General features: G+C 52.5%; 1 protein-coding gene and 1 long non-coding RNA gene across 28 annotated transcripts in view; one reads left to right on the top strand and one right to left on the bottom strand.

Annotated features, from left to right (window-relative positions):
- Positions 1–3,525: 3,525 nt before the first annotated feature.
- The window catches only part of LOC127464162 (class I histocompatibility antigen, F10 alpha chain-like), a 111,338-nt gene continuing 89,387 nt past the window's right edge, over positions 3,526–25,476 (top strand). For 10 of the 27 annotated variants that reach the window (XM_051774355.1, XM_051774347.1, XM_051774356.1 and 7 more), the window contains exons 1-4: positions 3,526–3,841; positions 4,054–4,323; positions 4,557–4,829; positions 4,945–4,979. In XM_051774355.1, the coding sequence (XP_051630315.1) occupies positions 3,541–3,841; positions 4,054–4,323; positions 4,557–4,829; positions 4,945–4,979 (879 nt within the window). In that variant the 5' untranslated portion in view covers positions 3,526–3,540. Of the gene's footprint in view, positions 3,842–4,053; positions 4,324–4,556; positions 4,830–4,944; positions 5,059–5,156; positions 5,196–5,549; positions 6,418–25,476 lie in introns of those variants that run through there. The other 17 variants (XM_051774359.1, XM_051774352.1, XM_051774360.1 and 14 more) reach the window with 4 other exon arrangements.
- Positions 11,802–13,193, bottom strand: LOC127464182 (uncharacterized). Its single transcript, XR_007901222.1, has 3 exons — positions 13,182–13,193; positions 12,101–12,830; positions 11,802–11,990 (listed from the first exon to the last, which is right to left on the bottom strand). It is a non-coding gene; the product is annotated as an uncharacterized LOC127464182 (long non-coding RNA).

Below are 25,476 nucleotides of genomic sequence, written 5' to 3'. Positions count from 1 at the left end.
GTTTGGAGTACCAAGAAGTATATCTTCAGACAGGGGTTCACATTTTTGTGCAAAGGTTGTGAGAGCAATAAGCAAAGCACTGCAAATTAAATGGCAATTGCATACGCCCTACAGGCCACAAGCCAGTGGGCAAGTGGAAAAGATGAACCATCTTATTAAACAACAAATTGCTAAAATATGCCAAGAAACTAACTTACAATGGTATCAGGCTCTGCCTATTGCTCTGATTAGATTGAGAGTCAAACCTCGATCGAAAGAAAGGTTGAGCCCATTTGAAATTCTGTATGGTAGACCTTATGCTATGCAGATTGTAAATAGCGATGCTGTAGACCAAATAGGCAATCAATATATATATGATTATGTAATTGCTGTGGGGAAACATTTTGATAAAAATGCCACGATAGTAATAGAACACCAGCCCAAGCAACCTGACTGTAAATTACATCCGTTTAACCCTGGTGATTGGGTGTATGTTAAGAATCTTCTAGGAAAACCCCTACAAGAAAAGTGGGAGGGACCTTTCCAAGTGCTGCTGACCACCTTCACCGCGGTTAGGATCAAAGAACGACCTACATGGATTCACTACTCTCGAGTCAAGAAAGCTCCAGAAGATAAGCGGGAAGACCTGGCATCATGAATCCGGCTCTTTCAACATTGATCATTGGACTTTTGATAAGTATTGTTTTATCCCAAAACCCTACTCCAGAAGGGCCGTGGTCTAGTGCACGCACACTACCACGCTCCGAGGAAAACCCAGACTTTGAGATTTATGTATTACATAACAATCAACCCTATACGATAGATGAATGGGATAGCGGAACCCATTTCATAGCACAAAAAGAAGACCAAATTCAAGTAGGATGCCGAGAAGTCGAGGCTTTAGTGGGAAAAACAGATAAACTAACATTGACAATTGAATTCTGGCAAGAAGCCCCTAGACAGAACTTAATTACTCATAGCCAAGTAGAAGATGGGAAGCCCATCGTCTGGATTGAACAGAAGGGACCAGTCTCATGTCAATGGGATAGTACTGAAGGGGGTAGAGCACAGTGTGAAATTATATTCAAACTAGATCAATCGATGTCGTTTTCATGTAGCAGAGAAACCAAGATTCTTGAACCCATTGGTGAACAAGGCATTGTAACCGGTAGAGCCTTTAAGCGGGCCATTAGATTAGCAACAGACTCGATTGTGAGCCCGTCTCGTGAAACCACTCCGCCTCTAGAATGCAGGAAGATACATAATTTAACCTTTATAGGACCTCAAGTAATAAGACAATCGAACGAACTAAAGTTGTTATTAGATCCTACATATTCTCTGAAGAAAATACAGATGAACATTCAGCCAGACATTACACACTTACAGGGAGATTGCCGACCATTTATACAGCACAGCCTCAAAGGCTGGAATGCCTGGTTAGCAACTAGATCACACCGCAAACGAACACAAAGAGATATAAGCGGATGGGTTGGTACAGGGTTCGGCATATTGAACACTATAGACCAAGAAGTATTAGTGAACAAATTAAGTACCGTCACTTCGAATTTGGGAAAGCTTAAAGTACCTTTAAGCTCGTCTATGCTAACCTTAGCAGAGACACAGTCATTAGTGGTCAAATTGATGACCTTAGTAGCCAACCACACCGCTGAAGATTTTGTTAAACTTACTGACTATACTGGAGAGATTAGCAAAGAAATTGCACTTGCTATCCAGTGTGTTCAGACACAGCAATGGGTACAATCAGTAGCAGCGGGAATATTAAGAGAAGGAATGTCAGGTATACTGCCTCAGGAAATAAGGGAGAGTATATTAAGAGGTAGTTCCACCACACAGTTTGAAAGAGACCACCAGGCTTGGTGGCAACTAGTTAATTTCACTTATGATCCACAAGAGGAACACATTGAAACCTATGTCCTTACTATTAGTGCCGCGGAAGAAAGGGTTATATTTCCTGTTTTAACATTAGGAGCTATGCATCAGAATGTCATTGTCAAACCTGTGGACCATAACGTTTGGGCAAATTATGATAGTACTAAGAACAAGTGGCAATCAATTAGTACAGAAGCATGTATTCCTAAAGGGCAATTAGGTTATATCTGCGAAAATGCCATTGTAGAAGCTGAGGATCTATGCTTAGATGCCGAAGACAGTGTATGCACTTTTGAAATGCTTCCACACAATAGAGCGCCATCACAAGTATTCTATATAGGGAATGGATGCGCTTGCATTAGAACCGCCTGTAATGATGTTACTATAGATAATTGTCATGAAGTGACTAACGATACTAACTTTTGCATATGCAACTTCACAAAAGTCATAGGTTGTGACTTTAACTACACTGCTCCCATAACTACACAGCAGTTAATCGAAGCTGAGTATACTTTATATCATGAGATACCCAAGCTACAGATAGGCATGGATGTTAAGCTTCTCAAAGAGATGCTTGTGCATCCTGAAGTAGAAAAGTTAGTTCAGAAGGTGAACCAAACGACCCAACGCATGTTGTGGCAAGTAGAGCATAATTCTAAAGGTATAAAAAATATCCTGACAAAAGTTGCGCAAGTAGGCCAGCATCATTGGTGGGACATTTTCACAGGATACTCCCCAACAGCAACACAAGTCTTTCACTACCTAATACACCCCATATTGATTATAACTATGGCCATGTTCTTGTTAACTCTCATGAATATATGTCTGTGGTATAAGTTAAGATCCATAGTCAAAAGAACCCAAATAATCTGGGCAATGATGAAAGCCTATCAGCGCCCCTTAGGATTAGAACTTGACGAAGGAATTCGTAAGTTCTGAGAAAAGGGGGGAAATGAAGCCAGGTAACACCTGAAAAGCGAATTTAAGCAATATAAAGAGTTAAGCACAAAATATAGATGCAAGCTTTAGCAAAGCACATAGAATTCAGTATTAGGAAAGCGGAGACAATAAATTCACTGAGGTACAGGACACCCTGACACAGAAGAACATAAACATGAACAGAAAATGCTAGCACACACAAAAAGGCATATGGAGAGGAAACCAAAGAGATAAAGAGAGGGACAAGCCAAGAAATTAGGTATTAGTGCCAAATACCAAAACTCTCTGCCAAATTCATAAGGAAGCTACCCAAATTAGGAAAGGTTCAAAAGTTTAGGAGGATGATGATGAAAAGGACATGAGGCTCATGATGAAGAAAGACCGGAACTCCCACCGAAGTTCTCCCCAAATTAAGGACCACGCCTATAACTCCGCCTCAACTCCACCTGTTATGAATATTAAAAGCAGATGTTGCAATGTAATGAATATTCATAATATATGATGTAATTGCTTAGTAAAAGGTGTATAAAAGTTGGATTGTGTGTTTCTCGAGTCGGAGCAGTTTGTCCAGGGCGACCTGGCTGCTCCCCGGCCGTGAAATAAATACCTCCTGCTTATAGACTGAAATTCTGTCTCTGAGCAGTTTCTCCGCGCCTTGTTTTGGGGCATAAATTGGCATCACCCTTCCCGGCTCTCCCAGCTCTCCCAGTTCCCCCTTTCCTTGCCCCTTGGATGCCCTCAGACCCCCCAAATCTCCGTGTCCCCCCAGTTCTCCACTCCCTGCATTTCCTGAATGTGGCGGTGTCAGAGCCCAGCCCGGGGATCCCTCAGTACGTGGAGATTGGATACCTGGACGGGATCCCCTTCGAGCGCTACAACAGCGAGCGGGGCCGGATGGAGCCGCTGACGCCGTGGATGGCGGCCGAGGTTGAGCCGGGATATTGGGATGGAGAGACCCAGATCAGTGAGAGGATTGGGCTCATGGCTGCCACTGACCTGGAGAGAGTGGGGGGCCTGTACAACTGGAGTGGGGGTGAGTGGGGGGAGCCGGGGAATGGGGGGATCTGTGGGGCTGGGATGTGGATCCAAGGTGCTCCAAGGTGCTTGGATATGGATCCAAGGTGTGATCTGGGATGAGGCTCTGTGGGTCTCCATTGGACTCTGGGGCTCCATAGGGCTGGAATGGGGCTCCGTGGGGCTGGGACACAATTCCAGGGTCTCCATGGATCCGATCCCACCCCCCAGGTCTCCACACATGGCAGCGGGTTTGTGGCTGTGACCTCCTGTCCGACGGGAGCGTCCATGGATCCCATCGGTACGGCATCGACGGGCGGGATTTCATCTCCTTCTCCCCGGAGACCGGGACCTTTGTGGCAGCCGATGGAGTTGCCCGGATCACCGAGAAGCGCTGGAAATCCAACGGGTACGAGGCTTTTCAGCTCGACCTGGCACAGAGCTGTGGGGAAGACCTCCGAATATACATCGAATACGGGCGGGAGGCGCTGGAGCGCAAAGGTGAGGGAGACAGAATTCCCATGGGAATGTGGGATTTGGGAGGGTGGAACTGAGCAACATGGGAATTCCCATGGGAATTCCATGGATGAATCTGAGTCATCCAACTACCATGGGAATTCCATGCATGGATCCCACTGTTGTCCCACTCCAGTGGGAATTCTGTGGATGGATCTCATTGCCATCCCATTCCCACGGAAATTCCGTGGATGGATCTCACCGTTATCCCATTCCAGATCCCCCTGATGTCCACGTGTCCGGGAAAGAGGAACACGGGATCCTGACGTTGTCCTGCCGCGCATACGGATTCTACCCTGGGATAATCGGGATCAACTGGCTGAAGGGGGATGAACTGCGGGATCAGGAGACGGAGTGGGGCGGGATCGTTCCCAACAGCGACGGCACCTTCCACAGCTGGGCCAGGATCGAGGCGCTGCCGGGGGAGCGGGAGCAGTACCGGTGCCGGGTGGAGCACGCCGGAATGCCGGAGCCCGGGATCTTCGCCTGGGGTGAGGCTGGGAACGGGCAATGTGGGAACTGGGGGTTTGGGAAGGAGGAATTTGGGAGTGTGGAGCAGCGGGATGGGGGTAACCCTCCTCCTCCTGCCCCTCCTGCCCTTCCCAGAGCCAGAATCTGTCGGGAATTCCAGCCCGGTGTTGGTGGCTGTGTCCGTCATCGCTGCCATCATCATCATCATCATCGGCCTCGTGGCAGTCGGTGTCTGGAAGCTCCGATCCGGTAACTCCCGGGATGGGGGTCAGCAAGGGGCACGGATCCGCCCGGCAGCATTCCGGGGATCCTGTGCCACGGGTGCTGATCCCACTTTCTTTCCATAGGGAAGAGGGAGGGGAATGGATACGACCCCGCGCCCACCAGTGAGTCCCAGCAGCATGTGTGGATCCAGATCCTCTGTGCAGGGATCCCAGGATGGATGCCGGGATTCCAGAGGGGAATGGGGGCCTAATGGCTGGAGTGGGATTGGAAGGGGATTGCAGCTCAGGGCAGGATTCCAGAGTGGGATCAGGTGGAATTGTGGATTGGGATCAGGGCTGGATTCTGGAGTGGGATTGGGGTGGGATGGATGGAGTGGGATTGGGGTGGGAGGGACGGAGCAGGATCAGGTGGGATTCCGGAGCAGTTCCTACTCTCCCTGGGCTCCACAGCCGGCTCCATCCCTTGGGATGGGAACAGGGACATGGTGACTCCTTTCCCCGCTCTCATCCCGGCAGGAATCACGTCCTGAGCGATTCTGGAGCTGGATCCACCCCTTCCCTCTCCCTGTGGAAAGGCAGGAGCTGCTGGCAGAGCTCATCCCGCTGCTCCCACCCACCCCGGCCCCCCTGCGGCTCTTCCGGATGGATCAACTTTCTGCTTTTTCCTGTGTGAACCTGTCAGAGACTGAAACAGTCAATGATTTCTGCATTCTGGGATTGCCAGGAGGCTTTTGCAGGACTTAGGCATTATCCCTCTGATGGGCAGCTGGGCCCATCTCCCCCTCCAGTGCTGCTGAAGGTGTCAAGCCCTGGAAAGGAGAGAAGAGCCGAGTTTACCAGGCCCCTCACGGGAACTCTGCTCTGGGCTGTCCGAGGTGTTGGGGGTTCATGGCATGGCCCATCAAAGCCCATCCCCCTCTGCCAACCTTGGAAGGTGGGAAAAAACCTTTTCCCTGCCCCTCACAGGAACTCTGGGCAGGCCTGGGAGATGTTGGGGGTTCGTGGCATGGCCCGGGACACTGTCCATGGATATAATAACTCATAACTTCCCTGAGTGTGGGGGCTTCCCTCCTTCACCCCCAGTGGATCAAGGCCACCACTTCAACTGACAGACATGGGAGCTGCAACTCCCAAGTTCCATCGCTGGACCCCATGGGCAGTGACTATGGACATCTGTCCACTCTCAACTTTTCTTTCCCTTCCTCTCCCTTACCCTTATCCTGTCTTTCCTTTCTCTCCCTTATGCATTTTCCCCAAAGGTTCTCTTTATGCCATATTGCTGTAGATGAGAGATGCAGATGATAACACCCAAAATGGCAACGTACCTGTTTACCTTTGAAACAAAATTGTTCTAAAATAAACCCTACATATGTAAGTTTTCAAACACCAATTATTCAGTGTCGTTTCACTCTAATCCACCCCAAGGGATTCATTAATAAGAACCTGGGTTACCCTCCCCCTTTTCTGGGGTGCGTTGTAAGGTTTTTGGTGTCAGGGACAAGGACCCTTTGGATGTGGTGGAGTAATCAGTGTAGTCCAAAACTGACACTGAGGGTGAGTCAAATGGTGACCATCCCCTTGTTGTGAAATTATAGTGAGAATTTTTCTCCTCTCGGTGTGACCCGGGCACATCAGACCTGTTGAAAGGCTTTCTGGTGTAGCCTGGACCTGTTGAAAGGTTCTCTGGTACCTGGACCTGTTGAAAGGTTTTCCAGGAGAGAGTCAAGCCGACCCTCAGAGGGTTAAGGGGGAGAAAGACATTAACCTGAGCTGGGTTAACGACTGAGTCAAAAGGAATGACACCCCAGGGTGAGTTAGGTGGGGGTTATACCATCAGACCTTGGTGATGCAGTCATCATCACCTTGTATGAGAAGAAGGGAGATAAATCAGACTGCTCAAACTACCGGGGTATTACTCTGCTCTCCATTGCTGGCAAGATCCTGGCAAGAATACTTTTGAACAGACTAAAATCCGCTATAGCAGAAGGAATTCTTCCTGAAAGCCAATGTGGTTTCAGAACCAACAGGAGCACCACAGACATGGGATTTGTTCTCAGACAACTGCAAGAGAAGTACAGGGAACAGAACAAAGGTCTCTATGGAACCTTTGCTGACCTCACCAAGGCTTTCGATACTGTGAGCAGGAAAGGTCTGTGGCAGATTTTGGAACGTTTAGGTTGTCCCCCCAAGTTCCTCAAAGAGATCATCTCACTCCATGAGGATCAGCACGGCCAAGTCAGATATGGCAATGCACTTTCTGAGCCCTTTCTAATAACCAATGGTGTGAAACAAGGCTGCGTTCTTGCACCAACCCTATTCACAATCTTTTCCAGCAGGATGCTCCAAAGGGCCACGGCAGACCTCGATGATCAGGACGGGATCTACATCCGATACCGTACTGATGGAAGCCCTTTCAACCTAAGGCAACTGAAGGCCCACACCAAGACCTTAAACCATCTTGTCCAGGAGCTGCTTTATGCTGATGACGCCGCCCTCGTCGCTCACACAGAAGCAGCTCTGCAGCATTTAACATCCTGCTGTGCTGAGGCTGCTGAGCTCTTTGGGCTGGAAGTCAGCTTAAAGAAAACAGAAGTTCTCCATCAACCTGCACCTCAGGAAGTCCCCCATCATCCCCATATCACCATTGGCCAATCAGAGCTCAAATCAGTCCAGCAGTTTAATTACCTAGGGAGCCTCATCTCCTCGGATGGTGAGATTGACGGAGAGATGGACAACAGGTTAGCAAAGGCATAGAGAGCTTTTGGGAAAACTCCATAAAAGAGTTTGGTGAAATAAACACTTGAAGAAAAGCACAAAGATCGGTGTTTACAGAGCCATTGTGCTGTCTACTCTCTTATATGGGTCCGAATCCTGGGTCATCTACAGCCACCACCTGCGACTCCTGGAACGCTTCCATCAACGCTGCCTCCGTACAATCCTAAACATCCACTGGTCAGATGATGTGACCAATCCATCTGTTCTGGAACAGGCAGCAGTCACAAGGATTGAGGCCATGTTGCTGAGAACACAGCTGTGCTGGGCAGGGCACGTCTCCAGGATGAAGGACCAACCACCCCCTCCCTAAGATCGTGCTCTGTGGTGAACTTGCCACCGGCTGCTGCAAGAGAGGAGCCCCGAAGAGGAGATACAAGGACTGCCTGAAACAACATCTCAGCCTTGGCCATATTGATCTCCATCACTGGTCTACTCAGGCCTCCAGTCGGGAGGTCTGGAGACACCCCATCTCTAACGCTGCTGCTGCCTTTGAGAACGCAGCAGGATCAGCATCGAGGAGAAAAGACAACGCAGAAAGAACCGTGTCCTGTCCATCCCATCCAAGGAGTCTTTCTGCTCTGCCTTTTGCAACTGGACGTGTCTATCTCGTATTGGCCTCTTTAGCCACCAATGTGCTTGCAGCAAATGTGGGCAGAGCCCTTCCCACATCTACCTTTGCGAAGCCCAGCCATGATTTTGGATATTAATTTGGGAGTCTGGACTCACTGGTTTATTTGGTTCTGGAACTGGTATTTGTTTTATTTGGTTTTGGAAACAGGTATTTGATTTATTTTGTATTATGGGTACTTCAGGTTGCAAAGAAAGAATCTTGAAGAAATCCTTTCTGGTATTTTGGATATTAACTTGTGATTTCTGGACTTATAAGTTGATTTGGATTTGGAAACTCGTATTTGGTTTATTTTGTATTCTTGAACCATTGGAAACAAATTGGGACCCCTGTGGAGGGACAAAGCTGTTGATACTCCAGAGGTTCCAGGACCCTGAGGATTCCAGTGCTCACTGAAAGTGTTATTCAGGGAGATCCTCTCAGTCCCTGGATGCGGGGAGTTCCAAGAAAGATCGCTGGGATTTTATTAAGGCATTAAAAGGTTTATAAAAGGTATATAAAGGTATATAAAAAGTATATAAAGGTATATAAAAGGTATATAAAGATATATAAAAGTTGAACATAATAAACATAGAAATGGAGCTCTAAAATATAATATGATTGACTTATAAAAAGTTGTGAAAGAACTGTAAAAGAAGAGGTGTGATGCCTCAGAGCTTTTTGGGCTGCCCAGGGGGGTGGTGGAGTCACCGTCCCTGGAGGTGTTTAAGCAAAGACTGGCCATGGCACTGAGTGCCGTGCTCTGCTTGACGTGCTGGGGATGGGGCGTAGGCTGGACGCCGGTTGATCTCCCAAGTCTCTGCCAAGCTCAGGGACTCTGGGCTTCTGTGCCACCCCAGCCTTTGGGGACAGCGTGCTGGTGGCTCAGAGGCTCCGTCCTTGCCTTGCCTTGCCCATCTCCTGGCTGCCAGGCAAGGGCCTTGTGACATCACAGCCTCTGTGGAACAGCGCAGGGGCTGAAAAGTGTCAGTGCTGCGTCCCCGTGCCCAGAGCCTGGGCAGAAGTCGGCTGGCAGGGACGGGCAGAGACTGTGCAGAGGTGTCAGCTCGTCCCGCAGCAGCACCATGCCCAGCCAGGGCATCTCCTGGCTCCTCAGGCTCTCGGTGCTCCTGCTCTTGCCTGGCCCACTGGAGCCTTGCAGCCGTGCCACAGGTGCCATTGCTGAGAACCGGGGTTTGCCTTGGATGGCCCCTTGCCAGAAAAGGCAGGAGAGGCTGGAGAGAGGGGAAGGAGGGGGGTCAGGCCGCTGGGATGGTGCCGGCGGGCCGTGAGCCCGAAGCCAGCAAGGCCTTGGGCCCACCCGGTGTCAGGGGAGGACTGAGAGCCCCCAGGGAGGAGGAAAGCTGGGCAGGCCCCAAGGCTCCTGGGCCTCTTCCTTGGCAGCCCTTTGGCCAAGGCCCCGAGGCAGAGGTGGGGCTCAGCCCCTGCCCAGCAATGGGGCACAGGCTGAGCCCCAGGGACACCAGACCCAGGCGGCCTGAGCTCTTCTTCCTGCAGCGTCTGCCTGGGGCAGCCCAGCCAGGCCTGAGTCTCTGCAGGAGAGGCCAAGCCCAGCCAGAGAGGGCTCAGCCCTCTGAGGCTGCACTCACTGCAAAGGGAGCAAAACATTGGCCCAGAGGACATCCTGCCCCCAAATGGAGAACTGGAAAGGTCAAGAATAAAAAAGTCACCCCCCTCCATTGTTCAAGAAATGTTCAGACCTCTTTCCTAAAAGCATCCAGGACTCAGGTCACCCAGTTTTCTCTCTGACAAGGCTTTGCAGGGGCTGCTTGGGAAAGGGAAGCCCTGGGGCCCCAGTGCAGATGGTGGGGCTGCACTCTGGGGGGGTCGGCCTTTGGCTCTTGGCTTCCAGGGGCCCCCAGGAGTCAGTGAGCCGGGCTGGGGCCGAGGGGCAGGACTGGCTGGGATTGCCTCTGGGGCCTGGCCCAGAAAATGGAAGTGTCCCCATGGGGGCAGCTGGAAAGGGCCCAGGAAGGAAATGCTGCCCCAGCGCAGGCTGTGGCAGTGGGGAGTGTGCAGGGGGAGGAGGCTGGGCCAGAGCAGGGCTGGGCAAGAAGGGCCAAGCCGCGGGTGGGTTCTCCCCCGGCCCCCAGGGCCCAGCCCCTGATGGGAGGGCCTTGGGCAGGGCCTGGGGCGACTGCAGGAACCTCCGAGGCAGCCCAAGGGCCGTGCTTTTGGCAGCTGGGTTGACAGGCCCAGCTCTCTGCAAGAGAAGTTGAGGGCTCTGAGCCAGAGAGGGGCTGAGAGCCGGGTCCAGGCTTGGGAATGGCCGGGAGGGGAAAGGGATGTCTAAGAACAAGTCCCTCAGGAGAGGGAAGCAGAGAGGCTGTGTTTTGACCCCAGCACAAGGGTCTGCAGGGCAGAGCAGAGAATATCCCCCACGTGAGATTGTTCTGCATCCCTCCTTGCAGTTGTGACAGGCACTTCTCTTCAAAGGTCGGTCTGTGAGCGTCTTCTTGTTCTTTCCAGGTGGGATGCAAGCGGTGGGGGGGCCTTTGGCACCAAAGGGGAGACATGCAAGGTGAGCATTTTCCTGCCAGTGTGAATCAGATGTTAATTCTGGTGGGCTGTATCTTTGGTGAATCTAAGCACATCCCTTGGCATTTGGGTTTTTTCCGGGTGGTTCGCAACCTGAGAAGCATCATCAGAGTGGGAAGGAGGTCCCTGCAGTCAGAGGTCAGTGTAAAGGAAGCTGAGAGGGGAGCTTTGGTGAGAATGTTGCCCTCTGAGGGGATCCGTCAGTGTGTGCCTTCCCTGGGGGATTTCTTTGCAGTGGCCGTGCCTATTGCCAGGGGAGCAGAGCCACAGGCCCAGGAGCCGAGCGACAAGGTCAGGTGCTCTTGTGCTGGCCTGGTGGGCAAGGGCAGGGGATTGCAGGGCTCAGCAATGAAGCATTTCCCTCTTCTCTTTGGAGGGAATGTTGCACTCTGAGGGCATCCATCAGTTTGTGCCTTTGTCTCTGTGATGCTGAAAAACCCAGTCCGAAGAACTGCTCAGAGACTTTGGATCTTTGAGCAGCAAAGGGATTTATTGCCGACGTCGGCAGCGAGCGTGGTTCGCACCACAGAGAACTTGGTCGAGAGTTTCACACAATATCGGGGTTGTATACAATTTTCATATATGATTAAATGTGATAAATCATATTCATCTGATCACAACATCTCTCTATGCATATTAATAATGGGCAAAGCTCGGGCGGAGCTCAGGCGGAGCTTCTCTTGGCCCTCAGTTCTGGGAGGGGTTTAGGTGAGTCTGGGGTCTCTGCTCCTCTCCATCAGTCCCCAGTGTCCCCATCCTGGTCCCTCATGTTCCCACTCCATTCCTGCTGTTCCCATTCCCAGTGTTCCCATTCCCAGTGTTCCCATTCCCAGTGTTCCCATCCCATTCCTGATGTCCCCATTCCCAGTCCCTGGTGTCTCCAACCTGCTGCCGATGTCCCCGTTCTCTTTCCTGGTGTTGCCATCCCAGTTCCTGCTCTCCCCAGGCTGCTCCCAGTGTCCCCAGCATGGTCCTCCAGGTCCCCATTCCCATTCCTGGTGTCCCCATTCCCATTCCTGGTGTCCCCATTCCCATTCCTAGACTTCCCAACCCAGTTCTGTTTTCCCCATTCCCATTCCTGGTGTCCCCATTCCCATTCCTGGTGTCCCCATTCCCATTCCTAGACTTCCCAACCCAGTTCTGTTTTCCCCATTCCCATTCCTGGTGTCCCCATTCCCATTCCTGATGTTCCCATCCCAGTTCTGTTTTCCCCATTCCCATTGCTGTGTGTCCCCATTCCCAGTTCCTGCTGTCCCCAACCTGCTCCCAATGTCTCCATTACTATTCCTGGTGTCTCCATCCCATTCCTGATGACCCCAGCCTGTTCCAGTGTCCCCAACCTTCTCTTGGTCATCCCATCCTGCTCCTGGTGTCCCCATCCCTTTCCCCATTGTCTCCTGGTGTTCCCATTTCCATTCCTGATGTCTGCAACCTACTCCCAGTGTCCCCATCCCTGTCCGCAATGTCCCCATCCCAGTCCCGACGTCCCCATTCCAAATCCTGGTGTCCCCAACATGCTCCCAGTGTCCCCATCCCTGTCCCCAGTGTCCCCATCCAAGGCCCCCTGTCCCCATTCCCATTCCTGGTTCCCACAGAGGAACTGCCGAATGCCGGAGGAGGAGCCAGGATTTATTGCCCAAAGCAGGAGATTTTCACACCCAAATTAAAGCCTCAGGAATAATTGTGGTCCTGGGTTTCACACGGGAAAAAGCAGGAAGTTGATCCATGGGGAAGAGCCGCAGGGGGGTCAGGGTGGGTGGGAGCAGCGGGATGAGCTTTGCCAGCAGCTCCTGCCTTTCCACAGGGAGAGGGAAGGGGTGGATCCAGCTCCAGGATCGCTCAGGCTGTGATTCCTGCTGGGATGGGAGCGGGGAAAGGAGTCACCATATCCCTGTTCCCATCCCAGGGGATGGATCTGGCTGTGGAGCCCAGGGAGAGTAGGAACTGCTGCGGATTCCCACCTGATCCTGCTCTGTCCATCCCACCCCAATCCCACTCCGTCCATCCCACGCCAATCCCACTCCAGAATCCAGCCCTGATCCCAGTCCACAATTCCACCTGATCCCACTCTGGAATCCTGCCCTGAACTGCAATCCCCTTCCAATCCCGCTCCAGCCATTAGGCCCCCATTCCCCTCTGGAATCCCGGCATCCATCCTGGGATCCCTGCACAGAGGATCTGGATCCACACACGCTGCTGGGACTCACTGGTGGGCGCGGGGTCGTATCCATTCCCCTCCCTGCTCCCTATGGAAAGAAAGTGGGATCAGCACCCGTGGCACAGGATCCCCGGAATGCTGCCGGGCGGATCCGTGCCCCTTGCCGACCCCCATCCCGGGAGTTACCGGATCGGAGCTTCCAGACACCGACTGCCACGAGGCTGATGATGATGATGATGGCAGCGATGACGGACACAGTGTCCTAGTTAGAACAGCTGGGACCGATTCCTCACTGGATGGGTGTAGCCCAAAAGTGTGTATTCTACGGCCTTCCATGACATTTTCCCAGGAACTGTTGTCGGGGGTGGGGGGTGGGGCTGCGAGGTGGGGTGGATGTTCCTGTCCTCATACCCTTTTATGGAATTGCCCGCTCTGAGAATCCTCATATCCTTTTATGGAATTCCCCGCTCTGAGGGAACGAACTGAGCATCCTTTTTTGGAATTCCCCCTCAGAGAACCCTCATATCCTTTTATGGAATTCCCCACTCTGAGGGAACGACTGACCATTCCTGCCTGAACTGGAGAATATATAAACCTGGAGTTTCAGAACCTTTCCACCACTCGTGGGATCCACAGGAAGGCTGCAGCTCACCCCTCTCAACCAGACTGAGACCACCACCCTCAACTGGACTGCAATCACCACTTCTGACCAGACTGCAACAGCTCTCCCACCAGCAGGTTTTTTTCCCCTCTCCCTTTACTTTGGACTTGGGGGGATCCAAGGAAAACCACTTTGTTCATGCCCCAGGGTGCTGGGTTATACATTTGGGTTTTGTGGATGAAAACCAATTGCTTGTCTCTATAATCAGACTTATTGGGCAAGGGGGGCCCAAGGGGGGCCCAAGGGGGGCCCAAAGAGGTTGGTCCAGGGGGGGAAGGGCTGCAGGGGGCGGATCCCGGAGGAGGAAACCCGCCAAAAGCGGCGGCCCAGCCGAGGGAGGAGCCAAGCGGGAGCACAAAGAAGAGCAACCAAAAGGTCCTGGCGGTGGCTGGGCAATGGTGGGGGGGGCGAGAGCGGTTTGGGGGCCCCCGTGAGAACCGGGGGGGAACCCCGGTAGCCGCGGAGTGGGGAGAGCGGAGAGGGGCGATCCCGGAGCTGGGGGACCCCCGGAATGCTGGAGGGGGGGGAGCAGAGAGGGAGCGCCGGGCCCCTTAAGCGGGGGTCCCGGAGAGGGGGAAGGCCTTGGAGTGTGGAGAGGAGGGGGGGCCTTGAGGCGGGGTGGGAGCCGAGAGCACCAAGAGGTTTGCGAGGGTGGGAGCCGAGAGAGGAGGGCCGGCCGGCCCCGGGAGGCAGAGTGGGGAGAAGTGAGCTCTGGGACCCCCCTGGCAACACTAAAGGGGACCCCGGAGAGTGGGAACCCCCCGGAGCCCCTGGACCCCCGGCAACCCAGAGAAGGGAGACCCCCAATGCAGGCAGAAGTGCCATCACGCCAGAGAGAGGGGACCCCCCTAACCCCAGAGATCAAAAAGGGGGAACTCCTGGGACGGGAATCTGGGCTGAATGTTGTTGTTTTGGGGGTTTTTATGGACACAAGATGCCCGGTGAGTCCTAGAGCTGGACTTGGGCAGGAGGAACCCCCAAGGCAATGCGCTCACCCCTTGTTTTCCCCCCCATCAGGATTTCTGCTTCCCAAAGCTTGGGCGGATGGAGGAGGAGGCTGCGAGGAAGAGGAAGATGCCTTGGGCCCCCCAGGCAGGTGAGGAGGAAGTCAGTGCCCCTTTGGGTGGGTCTTTTGTCTTTTGTGGCCGTCCTGCTGGGGCCGGAGTTGGGGGGATGTCCTTGGGCTTCCCTGTGGGCCGGAGGCAAATCCCCTGCGTGTCCTTGTTGGTTCCTGCCCCAGGCCCCGAGGTGAGGCCGGAGAGCGCGGAGGACAAATCCCCCCGGCAGAGCCTGGTGGGAGAGGCCGTTTTGAAGGGCTCCCCGGCGCAGGAAGGCAGCGGGGAGGAAAAGGGCCGGAGATGCCCCCGCAGGAGGGGCTGCAAAGCCAGCCCAGGGGGCTGTGAGGAGGAAAGAGCCAGCGTGTGCCGGGAAGGCGACCGGAGCTTGAGGCGGAGCTGCGAGCTGGTGGTTCCTGAGCAGCCTCCCAGCAGGGAAAAGCACTTCAGGTGCTTGGAATGTGGGAAGAACTTCAGCAAGAGATGCAACCTCTTGAGGCACCAGCACATCCACACTGGGGAACGGCCTTACACGTGTGAGGAGTGTGGGAAGAGCTTCAGTGACCGCTCCACCCTCCGCAACCACCGTCGCATCCACAGTGGGGAACGGCCCTACACGTGTGGGGAGTGTGGGAAGAGCTTCAAACGGAGTTCCAACCTGCTCCAACACCAGATGATCCACAGTGGGGAAAGGCCCTACATGTGTGGGGAATGTGGGATGAACTTCAATCAGATCTCTGCCCTGCTCCGACACCAGATGATCCACAGTGGGAACGGCCCTACACGTGTGGGGAGTGTGGGAAGGGCTTCAGGGACAGCTCCAGCCTTTGCAAACACCGTTGCATCCACACCAGGGAATGGCCCTACAAGTGCTTGGAATGTGGGAAGAGCTTCAGCACAAGCACCAAGCTGCTCAGCCACCAGCACATCCCCACTGGGGAACAGCCCTACACGTGTAGGGAATGTGGGACAGCTCCACCCTCTACACCCACCTTCGCATCCACATCAGGGAGAGGCCTCACAAGTGTGGGGAGTGTGGGAAGAACTTCAGGCAACGGACCCACCGGTAAGAGAAGCCCCAAGTGCCCCGACTGCGGGAAGAGCTTCGGCCGCTGCTCCAACTCCATCAGCCATGGGAGGACCCGCGTTGGATGATCCACAGGGACCCCCGTTGGGCACAGCCCTGGTGTGCTGGTTTTAAGGTAAACCAGCAGGGGAAATGAGAGCAGTGAAATCACGGGGACATCGATGACATCACAGGGACAGCGGTGACATCGGAGGGACAGCGGTGACATCATAGGGACGTTGGTGACATCACGGGGACAGCGGTGACATCACGGGGACAGTGGTGACATCACCGGGGTTAATTTTGGTGTGAAAATCTCCTGCTTTGGGCAATAAATTCTGGCTCCTCCTCTGGCATCCGGCAGTTCCTCCCTGGGAACCAGGAATGGGAATGGGGACAGGGGGAATGGGAATGGAGACACCTGGAATGGGAATGGGAAAACCTGGAATGGGAATGGGAACATTGGGAGCAGACTGGGAACAAGAGGAATGGGAATGGAGACATCAGGAACTGGGAATGGGGGCACCTGGATTGGGAATGGGGACACCGGGGAGAGGGATGGAGACACTGGGAGCAGGTTAGGGACACCAGGAATGGGAATGGGGACACCAGGAATTGGAATGGAAATACCAGGAACTGGGAAGGGAACACCTGGAATGGGAATGGGAATTTGTGGAATGGGAATGGGAACACCTGGAATGGGAAGGGGAACATAGGGAGCAGATTGAGGACACCAGGAATTGGAATGGGGACACCAGGAATGGGAATGGGAACACGTGGAATTGGAATGGGGACACCTGGAATGGGAATAGGGAAAACAGAGGTGGGATGGGAACACCTGGAATGGGAATGGGGACAATAGGAATGGGAATGGAGATACCTGGAATGGGAATGGGAACCCCAAGAACTGGGAATGGGGAAAACAGAAGTGGGATGGGAACATCAGGAATGGGAGGAGGGACAATAGGAATGGGAATGGGGACACCTAGAATGGGATGGAACACCTGGAAAGGGAATTGGAACACATGGAATTGGAATAGGAACACCTGGAATGGAAATGGGTACACCTGGAATGGGAATGGGGACATTGGGAGCAGACTGGTGACACCAGGAATGGGAATGGAGGCAGCGGGAATGGGAATGGGGACACGTGGAATGGGGATGGGAACACCTGGAATGGGAATGGGGACACCTGGAATGGGAATGGGGACATCAGGAATGGGAATGGGGACACCTGGGCTGGGAATGGGAACATTGGGAATGGGAACATTGGGAGCAGGTTGGGGACACCAGGAATGGGAATGGGAACACCTGGAATGGGAATGGGAACATTGGGAGCAGACTGGGGACACCAGGAATTGGAATGGGGACACCAGGAATGGGAATGGGAACACCTGGAATGGGAATAGGGAAAACAGAGGTGGGATGGGAACACCTGGAATGGGAATGGGGACAATAGGAATGGGAATGGGAACACCAAGAACTGGGAATGGGGAAACAGAAGTGGGATGGGAACACCCTCACACATGGGGAGCCACAGGTGCTCACGGGAAGGACCATCGAATAAACACTCGATGGATTCTTCCTTCTTTGTAACAGTCGGTCCACAATGGGCCAGATTTGTTCTTTTTGCAGAAACTAACCAGCAGGAGAGATCCCACCACATGAACCGATAAAGCCTTCTACCGCTGCTGTCATCAGTTCTCATTGTCCTATGAGAACATGAAGTGACAACAGAACTGAAGAGTTATACAGGTTTGGGGTTTTTTGTTTGCATGTGTTTTATCTTAAAAATGTTATGATCCTAATAATTTTGCAAGATGTAAAAACCTACCACAAACATTGTGCTTGTGTTCCCCTGCTCCCAAAATTACTTGTATTAACAACTTGTTAAGAATTGTTCACTTGTTTGTGTAGTTTTTCTGAGATGTATTGTTAGTTTAATTTTTGTCAAGTTTATTTTGTCTTTTTAAATATCTCTCTTGATTGAGAAACTCAACCAAATATAACCTGGGAGTTAGTACAAGTCTTCATGCATATTTGGAAACATACAAATATGCATTATATACATTAACCTCCGGCCTTAAAAGGCATTGAATTTCATATTTAGTAAAATTTAACAAATAGAATTAAATTTAAGAAAGCCTTTTACCAGCTCCCAACTCAATGTTTTTTGATATATAATTTCAAGTACTTGTGTATGTTTGTAACATTATAAATGTTAAAATATTTGATTGTAGCTATTGAAATCCTATTACTATTTTATTATAAAGTTGGGATTTTTGAGAGAGGAGGGTTGCGGTGCATTGGGGCTACCTCTTCCTTTCCTTTACTCTTCTGTCTTCCTGTCCACTGTACGAGAAGCACCGCCCACAAAGAAGATTCACAGAGAACAAAAATCATTGAATGCATAAATCACGGGGTGGTGTCAGAGACTGGAACAGTTAATGATTTCTGCATTCTAAGAGACTTCTGCAGGCTTTTGACTTTCTGATGGGCAGCTGGGCCCATCCTCCTCCTCCAGTGCAGAAGATGTCAAGCCCCCAAAAGGCGGGAAGAGCCGAGTTTACCACGCCCTCCACATGAACTCCGCGCCAAAAAGGGGGACACCCCCCTATGGAAACAACTCCCCGCCTTGGGGAGGTGCAAAGGATATGGATATTGACTGGTGACTTTGGGGGTTTGGGGGGGATTTTTCCTTCTTCTCCCCCCACCGCCTGTGGATCCAGACCATTGCTTTTTACATGGCTGGATCCAGTGGGCGGTGACTATTTACGTTTTTACCACTCTCTTCTTTTCCTTTTTCTTGCTCTCCCTTACTGTTACCCTGTCTTTCTCTCCCCTATGCATTTTTCTCCTCCCCTGAAAGGTTGACATTGTTATATGACAGCCCCCGAAATGCTGGCACACCTGTTGATACAAAATTGTTCAAATAAACCTTGTCAATATGTTTTCAGACACCGATTATTCAGTGTCTTTTCACTTTAACCCACCCCAAGGGAATTATTGATAAAACCTGAGTTACCCCCCTGCCTTTTTCCTGGGGGGGGTCGTAACAGTCACTGCTGTGCCTGTGATGTCATCGCTGTCCCTGTGATGTCACTGCTGTCTCTGTGATGTCACTGCTGTGACTGTGATGTCATCGCTGTCCCTGTGATGTCACTGCTGTCCCTGTGATGTCACTGCTGTGACTGTGATGTCACTGCTGTCTTTGTGATGTCACTGCTGTCTCTGTGATGTCACCAATGTCCTTGTGATGTCACTGATGTCTCTGTGATGTCACTGCTTTCTCTGTGATGTCACTGATGTGTCTGTGATGTCGCTACTGTCTCTGTGATGTCACTGTTTTCCCTGTGATGTCACTAGTGTCTCTTCAACCAGATTGCAACCACCACTGTCAACCAGACTGCAGATCATCACTCTCGACCAAACTGCAACCACCACTCTTGACCAGACTGCACCACCACTCTCACCAACAGGTTTTTTTTTCCCTCTCCCTTTACTTTGGGCTCAGGGGGCCCAACAAACACCACTCTGTTCATGCCCCAGGGTGCTGGGTTATGCATTTGGGTTTTGTGGGTTAAACCCAATTGTTTGTCTTTATAATCAGACTTATAGTATTATTTTATTAAATTATTATTCTGACTTAAAATCTCTCTTTTGAGTTGACTTCATTTCCCCTGCTGGTTTACTTTTAAACCAGCACAATCAGACTGCTCAAACTACCGGGGTATTACTCTGCTCCCCATTGCTGGCAAAATCCTGGCAAGAATACTCTTGAACAGACTAAAACCCGCTATAGCAGAAGGAATTCTCCCTGAAAGCCAATGTGGTTTCAGAGCCAACAGGAGCCCCACAGACATGGGATTTGTTCTCAGACAACTGCAAGAGAAGTGCAGGGAACAGAACAAAGGTCTCTATGGAACCTTTGTTGACCTCACCAAGGTTTTCAATACTGTGAGCAGGAAAGGTGTGTGGCAGATTTTGGAACGTTTAGGTTGTCCCCCCAAGTTCCTCAAAGAGATCATCTCACTCCATGAGGATCAGCACGGCCAAGTCAGATATGGCAATACACTTTCTGAGCCCTTTCTAATAACCAATGGTGTGAAACAAGGCTGCGTTCTCGCACCAACCCTATTCACAATCTTTTCCAGCAGGATGCTCCAAAGGGCCACGGCAGACCTCGATGATCAGGACGGGATCTACATCCAATACCGTACTGATGGAAGCCCTTTCAACCTAAGGCGACTGAAGGCCTTAAACCATCTTGTCCAGGAGCTGCTTTATGCTGATGACGCCGCCCTCGTCGCTCCCACAGAAGCAGCTCTGCAGCGTTTAACATCCTGCTGTGCTGAGACTGCTGAGCTCTTTGGGCTGGAAGTCAGCTTAAAGAAAACAGAAGTTCTCCATCAACCTGCACCTCAGGAAGTCCCCCATCATCCCCACATCACCATTGGCCAATCAGAGCTCAAATCAGTCCAGCAGTTTAATTACCTAGGGAGCCTCATCTCCTCGGATGGTGAGATTGACGGAGAGATGGACAACAGGTTAGCAAAGGCATAGAGAGCTTTTGGAAACTCCATAAAAGAGTTTGGCGAAATAAACACTTGAAGAAAAGCACCAAGATCAGTGTTTACAGAGCCATTGTGCTGTCTACTCTCTTATATGGGTCCGAATCCTGGGTCATCTACAGCCACCACCTGCGACTCCTGGAACGCTTCCATCAACGCTGCCTCCGTACAATCCTAAACATCCACTGGTCAGATGATGGGACCAATCCATCTGTTCTAGAACAGGCAGCAGTCACAAGCATTGAGGCCATGTTGCTGAGAACACAGCTGTGCTGGGCAGGGCACATCTCCAGGATGAAGGACCAACCACCCCCTCCCTAAGATCGTGCTCTGTGGTGAACTTGCCACCGGCTGCCGCAAGAGAGGAGCCCCGAAGAGGAGATACAAGGACTGCCTGAAACAACATCTCAACCTTGGCCATATTGATCTTCATCACTGGTCTATTCTGGCCTCCAGTCGGGAGGTCTGGAGACACCCCATCTCTAACGCTGCTGCTTCCTTTGAGAACGCAGCAGGATCAGCATCGAGGAGAAAAGACAACGCAGAAAGAACCGTGTCCTGTCCATCCCATCCAAGGAGTCTTTCTGCTCTGCCTTTTGCAACTGGACGTGTCTATCTCGTATTGACCTCTTTAGCCACCAGTGTGCTTGTAGCAAATGTGGGCAGAGCCCTTCCCAAATCTTCGTTCACAAAACCCAGCCATGATTTTGGATATTAATTTGGGAGTCTGGACTCATTGGTTGATTTGGTCCTGGAACTGGTATTTGTTTTATTTGGTTTTGGAAACAGGTATTTGGTTTCTTTTGTATTATGGGTACTTCAGGTTGCAAAGAAAGAATCTTGAAGAAATCCTTTCTGGTATTTTGGATATTAACTTGTGATTTCTGGACTTAGAAGTTGATTTGGTTTTGGAAACTGGTATTTGGTTTATTTTGTGTTCTTGAACCATTGGAAGCAAATTGGGACCCACTTGGAGGGACAAAGCTGTTGATGTCCCAAGGGTTCCAGGACCCTGAGGATTCCAGTGCTCATTGAAAGTGTTATTGAGGGAGATCCTCTCGGTCCCTGGATGCGGGGAGTTCCAAGAAAGATCCCTGGAATTTTATTAAGACATTAAAAGGTTTATAAAAGCTATATAAAGACACATAAAAGGTGTACGTAACCAACATAGAAATGGAGCTCTATAATCTAATATGATTTACTTATAAAAAGTTGTGATAGAACTGTAAAAGAAGAGGTGTGATGGCTCAGAGCTTTTTGGGCTGCCCAGGGAGGTGGTGGAGTCACCGTCCCTGGAGGTGTTTAAGCAAAGACTGGCCATGGCACTGAGTGCCGTGCTCTGCTTGACGTGCTGGGGATGGGGCGTAGGCTGGACGCCGGTTGATCTCACAAGTCTCTGCCAAGCTCAGGGACTCTGGGCTTCTGTGCCACCCCAGCCTTTGGGGACAGCGTGCTGGTGGCTCAGAGGCTCCGTCCTTGCCTTGCCTTGCCCATCTCCTGGCTGCCAGGCAAGGGCCTTGTGACATCAGAGCCTCTGTGGAACAGCGCGGGGGCTGAAAAGTGTCAGTGCTGCGTCCCCGTGCCCAGAGCCTGGGCAGAAGTCGGCTGGCAGGGACGGGCAGAGACTGTGCAGAGGTGTCAGCTCGTCCCGCAGCAGCACCATGCCCAGCCAGGGCATCTCCTGGCTCCTCAGGCTCTCGGTGCTCCTGCTCTTGCCTGGCCCACTGGAGCCTTGCAGCCGTGCCACAGGTGCCATTGCTGAGAACCGGGGTTTGCCTTGGATGGCCCCTTGCCAGAAAAGGCAGGAGAGGCTGGAGAGAGGGGAAGGAGGGGGGTCAGGCCGCTGGGATGGTGCCGGCGGGCCGTGAGCCCGAAGCCAGCAAGGCCTTGGGCCCACACGGTGTCAGGGGAGGACTGAGAGCCCCCAGGGAGGAGGAAAGCTGGGCAGGCCCCAAGGCTCCTGGGCCTCTTCCTTGGCAGCCCTTTGGCCAAGGCCCCCAGGCAGAGGTGGGGCTCAGCCCCTGCCCAGCAATGGGGCACAGGCTGAGCCCCAGGGACACCAGACCCAGGCGGCCTGAGCTCTTCTTCCTGCAGCGTCTGCCTGGGGCAGCCCAGCCAGGCCTGAGTCTCTGCAGGAGAGGCCAAGCCCAGCCAGAGAGGGCTCAGCCCTCTGAGGCTGCACTCACTGCAAAGGGAACAAAACATTGGCCCAGAGGACATCCTGCCCCCAAATGGAGAACTGGAAAGGTGAAGAAGAAAAAAGTCACCCCCCTCCATTCTTCAAGAAATGTTCAGATCTCTTTCCTAAAAGCATCCAGCACTCGGGTCACCCAATTTTCTCTCTGACAAGGGGTTTTCCATTGTTCCACGCAATTCCCAGCCTGCCCAGTGTTGGAGAACATAAAGCTGAGTGGGAACAATTTCAAGCATGGCACAGAATTTACAACCCAGAATGAGACATTCTACACCTGAATGGATATTACTCCACTGGACTTTACCTTATTATACTGGATATGACATCACCCTGGATTGGACAGTTCATCCCCAGTTATCCCCAGTTGTCCCCGGTTTATTATTGTACTGTTATACTGTTGTCTGTACCCCAGTTGTTGTTTTTAAATTATCCACCATATTGTCTCCCTCATCCCCTCACAGTTTTCCCCTGTTTTCCCGCTCCCCTGCGCCTGATTGGCCACTAAGTGCTGCAGTGCAGGGAGAGCTGCCATTGGCCCGTTTCCCCGGTTACATCAAAACTCCTCCCCCCCTTGCCCGGTTACCCAATCACGTTCATCCCTGAGCTGTCAGTCTTATGCTCCTCCCTAGTCCAAACTCCACCCTTGAACCTGCCCTATATAAGTTACTGTTACCCCCAATAAAATCGGCATTGCTTCACGGGACCTCTGCTGTGTCCCGAACCCTTTTTGCAGTGCCGCGTCCCCATTCCTTTGCCCCGCTGGTCGTGGCAGCCCAGGATCACTTTTGGGGTCCCAACCCCCACTTTTTCCCCCCTCTTCCACCCCTTACACATCATTCCCCCAATCCCCAGCCCCCTCATGCTCAGTTTGGGGGTCCCACCCTCCCCTTTTCCCCACTCTTCTGACCTCTCCCTCCCCTTTCCCATCAGCCCCCAATCCTCATTCCCCCTCCACTTTTGGGGGCTCCCACTCCCCTCCCACTCAGTTTGGGGTCCCACCACCCCTTTTATCCCCTCTGACTCACCGATCCCCCTCTTCCCAACGCCCCCTCTCACCCGAGACCTCCTCACCTTCAGCAGGGGTGGCTCCCAGTAACACCAGAGCCCATAAATGTCCCCTCCAAAGGGGGTTAGGTGGGGTCCTGGGTGGACTCTGAGTGGGTTTGGGGGTTCCTTGAGGGGCTGTGGGGTGGTTTAAGGGGGTCCCAGCACACTTTGGGATGCGTTGGATGCCGTGTTGGGGTGCAGATGTCCCCCCAAAGCTCCCCCAGAGCAGGGTGACACAAGGGGGGGAGGGGGCACAAAGGTGCCCCTATTCCTGATCCATCCCGGAGCAACCACACTGGGGGCAACTGGGATCGTACTGGGAGCAGCCGGGCCCCTGCTGAGTTTATACTGGGATTGTACTGTGAGTGACTGCAATAATACTGGGAGTATGTGAAAGGGACTGCAGCCATACTGGGGATGACTGGGATCAAACTGGATTCATTGAATCCCCTGGAAGTGTCTGGAATTTACTGGAATCATTGGGGGTGACTGGACTCCTAGTGGGATCATACTGGGAGCAACTGGGACCATGCAGGGGCAAGTGGCATCCTCCAGGTAGTGCCTCCCATTTCTGAGGAGAGAGTAAAATAAAAAGCTCCTCACCCCCCCCACAGCTATTGGAGGGCCTTCAGCCTGGAATGTGGATGTGCTGGTTGGTTCTTTTGTGTGGGTCAATCACCCAAGGCAAAAACTCCCCTCCCCCGTTCAACATCCCCCCTTACAGCAATGCAGGGCAAAGAAAGATTCCCTGCCTGGGTTTTTTTGAACAAGTAAACCTGTGACAACCTCCCAGGCTGCTGAGCAGGGACAAGGAGGCAGTGAGGCCCCAGGGCTGCAAGGGTCACTTGTCTCCTCATGGTGGGACCGTAAATGGGCAGAAAAGAAACCCCCAAGGCTCAATTTGGGAGCAATAGTGGGCAGCCATTCTTTGTTATCAGCCCCTCACCCATGGGAGGATCTTCCCCCCAACCAGGAGTGTGCCCCGTTCTCCCCCAGGGCAGCTGAGATTTACTCACAATTTTACACATCCAGCAAATGTCTTACATATTCACTCCTTCCCTCAGAAAGATCACACCCATGGGAATTAGCTCAGAGAGGTCCTTCTGAAGTCCTTCCAAAGTCCTCATTTGGTCACTGGGGCCTGTTGGTGGTCTCTGGTGCTTGTTTGGAACTTGAACTTTACTTGACCTTGTCTGTTGAGCAGAGTATTTACAGCTGGATACAGAGGGCCCTTGTTCAGCATCTCTTCTCCAAAACCTGGACACTTATGTGACAACCACCCCAACTGAAAAGCATTCAGAAACTTCCTGATTTTGTAACTCCCCTGCCAGAAACTTCCACTGTAAAGGCCCCTGGAAAATTGCCGAGCAAGGGAGAATTCCTGCTCTCAGGAGAGACCCCGCCTGGTTTGACGGGAGGCCTGGGAAGGACCCCCCTGGCAGAAGCTTTCCCCCCAGGCTCTCCAAGCTCCCGGCTGTGGGCAAAGCCAGCCCATGGCCCAGCGGGGTGGGCTGGGGCTGCCCAGGGGCAGGAGACACGGGCCCCACGGAGCGAGGCCAGCGGAGCCCCAGTGGGCCGGGGCTGGAGCGCCCGAGGCCCGGGAGAGGCTGGAGAGCAGGCAGGGAGCCCGCAGGCCTGCCCGCTCCCAGCTGGCAAGGGCTGCAGGCAGAGAGGCAGCTCTGCAGGCCTGGAGCAGCACAGGGGCTCTCCAGCTCTGCCCTCGGCACAGGCCTCTCCCAATGCACCAGGC

This window comes from Manacus candei, unplaced genomic scaffold (genome assembly GCF_025592945.1).
Source record: "Manacus candei isolate 608988 ecotype Guabito, Panama unplaced genomic scaffold, ASM2559294v1 h1tg000197l, whole genome shotgun sequence".
Lineage (NCBI taxonomy): Eukaryota > Metazoa > Chordata > Aves > Passeriformes > Pipridae > Manacus > Manacus candei.
This window is presented reverse-complemented; position numbering and strand designations above follow the sequence as displayed.